Genomic DNA, 7,184 nt, shown 5'->3' with positions numbered 1-7,184 from the left:
CGGATTTTCCCACCCTCGGGAGTCGTGATGGCGCCTACTATAGGAGCTAGGCAGCCAATTAGTTTAACATTTCTCTCAACATCATTATTCAGTCGAAAGAAGAACGAGGCAATTAATATAAAAGCGGAAGTTTCGAAACATAAATACAGAAACAAGTGCGGAATTTCAAATACACCCTCTACCCAGATCTGGTGTCACTACTCACGAACTTCTACTTAAATGCTAAAAACAAAGTCTGAATAAGAATACAGTACTGTCTGATCCGATACAAGGGAAATCAAACGAAAGACAGAAATAAGAGAGACTCCGGGCCATGCGGACGCCAGCAAGCTACCTCGAAAATCTCCGTACTTGAAGTAAGCTCCCAACGCTCCTACTGCTGACCAAAGGCTCCCTGCTCCGTACTATGATCTGTACAAAAAGCACAGAAGTTGTAGCATTAGCACAACGACCCATGTGCTGGTAAGTGCCTACTATACCCCGGCGAAGTAGTGACGAGGCTAGACAGGACCTACCAAAAACAACCTGTACAGATATATAATATAACAAGGCAACAGAAAATAACAACAAAGAATGTCAACTAAAAAGGGGAAGGGGCATGCTCGCGGAAAATACAGCGAATACAGATCCACGGAATATAACGACGAAACTATCTCAATACCATAGCTCATATATATAAGTGGTCGGCGCGCCACACGATCCCATTTCTTAATTCATAAGTGGACGGCTGCCACAAGATCCCATTTCATAATATAAAAGTCAACGGCGTGCCACACGATCCCATTTCATAATATATATATATATATATATAATATATATATATATTATATAAGTGGACGGCATGCCACACGATCCCATATATAGAGTATAAGTGGACGGCGTGCCAACGATCCCATTTCATTATATATAATATAATATATATATATATATATATATATATATATATATATATATATATATATATATAAGTGGGGACACACGAATCCCATATTATAGAGGTTAAGTGAACGGCGTTAGCCACACGATCCCATTAATTATTATAGTTCAAAATATCTGACTTTCTAAAGAAGGCCCCATTAGGGGAATTCGATAACGTAACACTTTAACCCGGCAAGGGTACAACTAACAACCCAAATATCCCGGCAAGGGAGAGTACATAATAATAGTCTACACGTCCCGGCAAGGGAAAAATCACAACACATCCTCTTTTAAATCACTTCTTTCTCAACTATCACAAATTCTTGTTCGAGCCAACGCTCCAAAATATACCAATCACAATTCCTCCTCAACCGTTCACATTATATGAAATTTATCAATTAAACAAGGAAGTCGTGTCGCATCATTCGAATTAAAAGCAATTAAGACTCACGGTCATGCTAGACTCCGGTGCATAGACAACCGTCACCATGCCTATACACCATACTCCACATTTAGCAAGTAGCAAATAACATCCTAATCCTATTCCCTCAAGCCAAAGTTAGAACAAACACTTACCTCGGTCCAAGAATAGCAATCAATTCACTAATACCGCCTTTCCTCTACAATCCAACTCCGAAACAATGATATCTAGGCATAATTAGTTCAATAATATCAATAAGGGCTCAAAAACATAATCCCATAGCCTAGAAATGAAATTCCTATCATTTCTTCCAAAAACACCAAAATTCGACACCGGTCCCACATGGTCCAAACACGAGGCTCGGACCAAAACCCAATCACCCATAACCCCACGAGTTCAAATATATAATTTATTTCAAGATTCGACCCCAAACTGAGGTTGAATCACCCAAAATCCCCAAAGCCCTAACTCTACCCAAAACCCCCATTTTTCTACTTTGAATTCATGATTTAGGGCTAGGAATTTAGTAATTAATAGAGGAAATTGAAGAAAACAAGTTGAACAATGCTTACCCAAGAAGTTTGATGAAAGGGAGCTTCAATGGACGCCTAAGTGCTTGGAGAAGAAAGGAGTTCGTGTATTTTTATGAAAATCCCGAGTTCACTGTTCTGATTTTAACTTAAAAATTCGCTGGGCAAAATTGCCCTTCGCGTTCGCGGGAGAGGGCCGCGTTCGCGAAGGGTAAACTGGGTAAGCTATCGCGATCGCGTGGAGACAGACGCGAACGCGTAGAAGGAAATTGCTGGGGTCCAAGAACTGTTATAAGCGAACGTGATAGGGGAAACGCGAACGCGCTGAAGGGAGTCTGGCAAGCTACGCGAACGTGGTCAAGTGTCCGCGAACACGAAGAAGAAAAAGGACCAAGCCCTCAAGGTCAGATGACTCTACGCGAAGCGAGGCGAGGGATGCGAACGCGATGAAGAGGGACCACTGAAGCTTCGCTAACACGTGTTTAGAACGCGAACGCGAAGAAGGGATTTGCTGTGCAAAAATTGCAGATAATCTGCTATGTTTTCTAGGTGTAAAATTACCCCGAACCACCTCCGAATCACTCCCGACCCCTCGGGGCTCCCAACCAAACACACACACTAACTCAATAACATCCTACGAACTTACTCGAGCGATCAAATCGCCAAAATAACATCAAAAACCATCGAATCAAGCCTCAAGATCATCATTTTCATTTCAAACTTCATAACTTAAAAGTTTAGATATTTAGGTCCGAAACACGTCAAATGACATCCGATTTCGACCAAACTTTACAGAAAGCGCTTAACACATATTTAAGACTTGTACCGGGCGTCTGAACCAAAATACGAGCCCGATACCATAGTCTTTTAATCAATTTTCATTTCCATTTTCCTTAATAATTTCAGAAAAACAATTTCACAGAAAAATTCATTTCTCGGGCTCTCGACCTCGAAATTCGACTCCGGGCATATGCCCGAGTCTCATATTTTTCTACGGACCCTCCGGGATCGCCTAATCACGGGTCTGGGTCCGTTTACCAAAAATATTGACCAAAGTCAACTTTAGCAATATTAATATCAAAATTCTTCAAATTTTTCACAAAGTTCACATATTTCAACATAAAAGCTTTCCGGCATCGCGCCCGGACTGTGCACGCAAATCGAGGCAACTAAAAGTGAGGTTTTCAAGGCCTCGGAAGCACGGAAAAGAGAGAAATCCGGTGATGACCCTTTGGGTCGTCACATTCTCCACCTCTAAAACAACTGTTCGTCCTCGAACGGACAAAAGAAAGAAGTACCTGAGTCGGGAAATAGATGAGGATAACGGCTCCGCATATCAGACTTGGACTCCCAGGTCGATGCCTCAGGAGGCTGACCTCTCCACTGGACACGCACTGAAGGAAAACCTCTTCGACCTCAACTGTCGAACCTGCCGGTCTAGAATAGCTACCGGCTCCTCCTCGTAAGACAGATCCTTGTCCAACTGGACAGTGCTGAAATCTAACACGTGGGCTGGATCGCCGTGATACCTCCGAAGCATGGACACATGAAACACTGGATGCACGGCTGACAAGCTGGGCGGCAAGGCAAGTCTGTAAGCCACCTCTCCCACACGATCGAGAATCTCAAATGGGCCAATGAACCTAGGGCTAAGCTTGCCCGTCTTCCCAAATCTNTTCGCATTCGCGTGAAGGGGATGCGTTCGCATATGGTAAAGGAGGCCTGGGAGGGGCCAATGTCATTACCCTTCACGTTCCCGATGCTCAGGCGAGCCAAGATTTTGCGATCACGAAACATAGAAAAATTCATTTCTCGGGCTCTCGACCTCGAAATTCGACTCCGGGCATATGCCCGAGTCTCATATTTTTCTACGGACCCTCCGGGATCGCCTAATCACGGGTCTGGGTCCGTTTACCAAAAATATTGACCAAAGTCAACTTTAGCAATATTAATATCAAAATTCTTCAAATTTTTCACAAAGTTCACATATTTCAACATAAAAGCTTTCCGGCTTCGCGCCCGGACTGCGCACGCAAATCGAGGCAACTAAAAGCGAGGTTTTCAAGGCCTCGAAAGCACGGAAAAGAGAGAAATCCGATGATGACCCTTTGGGTCGTCACACTCCATTATGTAGATAACCCCCACTACTTCTCACCATTATTGTTGTAACTCCCTCACCTTCATAACCTACCCATGATCTTCCTCCATGATCTCAAATGTTTAATGGCATACTTATGGAATTCTTTTGGTATACCTCTATGTTGTACGATAAATAGAGGATGAGAACTCATTTTGTAATACACTTGAATATATAGAAGAAATAAGATTCTCTCCTATCTTCCTCTCTACATTGTTGTCTATTTTATTGTTCTATATTGTTAGTTTGAGCTAAGTTTCGTAACAGTTACAAAAATATTAAGACATTTTTACATAAATATTATGACTTATTCAAGATCATAAGTTTCAAATAATTTATAACCAAATAAATATTATTATACAACTTAGGAATACGAAAATACACAAAAGACACTAAGGTGTGGAGGTAGAGAATAAAAGTAAAGGGTTAGGCAGCCTAGCGTTGTCCGACTGCTGTCCTTGTTTGTAACAGTAGCTTTGATACATCACTTAGTGTCTTATGTGTATTTTCGTATCCCTAGATTTATGTTATTACTTGTTGCTACCTTTGTTTCGGTTATTTGATTGCATTACCTAGTGTTAGTATTATATTTTCACTCCAGTTGTCAGATTGATTTGTTGTTATTGCCCCTTCCCTTTATTTTTCCTAAACCGAAGGTCTACCAAAAATATCCTTTCTGCCTTCTTAAGTATAGGTAAGGTCTGCATACGCTCTACCCTCCCCAGACCTCACATGTAGAACTACTACATTATTGTTGTTGTTGTATTTAAGAACACAAGTTTTTAAGTCTTTAATTTTTGTTAAATTTTATGTAAAATCAAACTATCAAGTGAAACAAATGAAGTACATGAATTGAATAATTAAAATGTATGGTGTCAGCACAAACGTCATCAGTCACTATATGTCCAAAATTGTCTTATAAAAACCAATTCTATCACTCACACCCCTCACCTTCTCCCAATCCACCAAATGGAAAACTTGAAAAATGAATGCCATGTTCTTATTGCAATATTTCCAGGCCAAGGTCATATTAATCCATCCCTACAATTTTCCAAAAAATTAATCAATTTAGGTGTTAAAGTCACTTTATCTTGTAGCCTAACAGCTTTCAATCGCATTAAAAATCTCCCAAAAATAGAAGGATTAACCTTTGCTCCTTTCTCTGATGGCTATGATGGAAATTTCAAAGGTTCATTTGATGAGTATCATTTACTCAATTCAGCAATAAAAATTCATGGTTCTGAATTTATTGCCAATTTAATTAAATCCAAGGCAAAAAATGGTTGCCCTTTTACACGTGTTATTTACACTATTATTATGGATTGGGCTGGTTTAGTAGCCAAAAAATTTAATATCCCTTCTACTTTATTTTGGATTCAACCAGCTACTGTTTTTGATATTTATTATTATCGGTTTACTAATTTTGCTAATTATTTCAAGAATTGTGATTCTCAGGATCAAATTATTGAGCTACCAGGTTTGCCTTCACTTAGTTCAAGTGATTTTCCTTCGTTTGTATTTGATGATGTGAAGTCTAATGATTGGGCAGTTGAGTCAATTAAAAGGCAAATTGAGATATTAAATAGTGAAGAAAATCCAAGAATTCTTGTTAATACTTTTGATGCATTGGAACTTAATGCTTTGAGGGTTTTGAAAAATGTAACTATGGTTGGAATTGGCCCTTCAATTCCTTCATCTTTTCTTGATGAGAAAGATCGAAAAGATAATTTTTTCGTAGCTGATATGATTGAAAGTGAAAATAATTACATGGAGTGGTTGGATGCAAGGGCGAATAAATCAGTTATTTACATAGCATTTGGTAGCTATGCTGAGATATCAAATCAATGGATGGAAGAGATAGGTCAAGGGTTGTTGAAATGCGGAAGACCATTTTTGTGGGTGATTAGAGAAACCCTAAATGGCGAAAAACCCGAGGAAAATTTGACTTGTAAAGATGAATTGGAAAAGATTGGGAGAATAGTGCGTTGGTGCTCGCAAATGGAAGTCCTAAAACACCCTTCTGTAGGCTGTTTCTTGACTCATTGTGGATGGAATTCGACTTTAGAGAGTTTGGCTTCTGGTGTGCCTATCGTGGCATGCCCGATTTGGAATGATCAAGTTTGCAACGCAAAGCTCATTCAAGATGTTTGGAAGATTGGTGTCAGAGTGAACGCTAATAGAGAAGGTATTGTTAAAAGAGACGAGTTCGAGAGGTGTATAGAGATTGTAATGGGAGGTAGTGAGGAAGGAGAGGAATTGAGAAAGAATGTCAAGAAATGGAAGGATTTGGCTAAGGAAGCTATGAAGGAAAATGGTTCATCTAATGTAAATCTCAAGGCTTATGTTAATGAGTTTTTACTTGGTCATTGTTAAGAGAAAAAAATAAGTTTAGTGCTATCATAACTAAGAAGCCTTTTCTTTTTTTCTTAGTAAATTATCTTAGTTAATGTAGAAATAGTGAATTTGTGTCCCTCAGCTGATGACCTGAGTTGTCAATCACTTAATTGATGGCCTTAATAACATAGTTAATTTAATTGAAGCTTGTGTGAGTGTGTATCTGTTGTTGGTGGATCAACAATGTCCAAATATAACACATTTAATCAGTATTCGTGTTAGTTTGGTATGATATATATATATATATATATATATATATATATATATATATATATATATATATATATATATATATATATANACCGTTCTGGTTTGTGATAGAGATGCTTCAGTGTTATTTGACCCAGGGTCTACATACTCGTATGTGTCATCTTATTTTGCACCGTACCTGGTCATGCCTAGTGATCCCTTGAGTGTTCCTGTTTATGTGTCTACACCGCTAGGTGATTCTATTGTGGTAGATCGAGTCCATCGTTCTTGTATTGTGGTGATTGGAGGTCTTGAGACTTTTCAACTATCAGGTAAACACCTCAATTGAGCTAATTTCTAGTTAGACATTTCAAATGGCTATCAAGTCAAGTGTATCAAATAAATACTCGATCTACAGGAGCGAACCTAGAGAATTGACTATGTATTAATTATATTAAGAAGTTTACTAAATATTTGTAAATATCTAAATGTGAATTCAGTTATTATTGCATATTAATTTGAAATTACGATAGGAACCCATAAACCTCAAATCCTGGATCCGCCTATGCCGATCTAGCAAGCCCATATCGCGTGT

At 39.0% G+C, this 7,184-nt stretch overlaps 1 protein-coding gene across 2 annotated transcripts; it reads left to right on the top strand.

Annotated features, from left to right (window-relative positions):
- Positions 1-4,940: 4,940 nt before the first annotated feature.
- On the top strand, positions 4,941-6,555 carry LOC109241037 (crocetin glucosyltransferase, chloroplastic-like). 2 transcript variants are annotated; one of them, XM_019407747.1, is made up of 2 exons: positions 4,956-5,030; positions 5,462-6,555. In XM_019407747.1, the coding sequence occupies exons 1-2, from the start codon at positions 4,992-4,994 to the stop codon at positions 6,377-6,379; spliced, it is 957 nt and encodes a 318-aa protein (XP_019263292.1). In that variant the 5' UTR covers positions 4,956-4,991; the 3' UTR covers positions 6,380-6,555. The 2 variants fall into 2 exon arrangements, with proteins under 2 accessions (XP_019263291.1, XP_019263292.1); XM_019407746.1 differs by having other exon boundaries at positions 4,941-6,555.
- The last annotated feature ends 629 nt before the right edge of the window (positions 6,556-7,184 follow it).

Source organism: Nicotiana attenuata, unplaced genomic scaffold (assembly GCF_001879085.1).
Source record: "Nicotiana attenuata strain UT unplaced genomic scaffold, NIATTr2, whole genome shotgun sequence".
NCBI classification, from domain to species: Eukaryota; Viridiplantae; Streptophyta; class Magnoliopsida; order Solanales; family Solanaceae; genus Nicotiana; species Nicotiana attenuata.
Note: the sequence above shows the minus strand (reverse complement) of the source record. Positions and strands in the feature narration are given on the sequence as shown.

Bases quoted from the DNA above. Each gene is read 5' to 3' on its own strand.
- LOC109241037 (XM_019407746.1), top strand. From the start codon at position 4,976: ATGGAAAACTTGAAAAATGAATGCCATGTTCTTATTGCAATATTTCCA.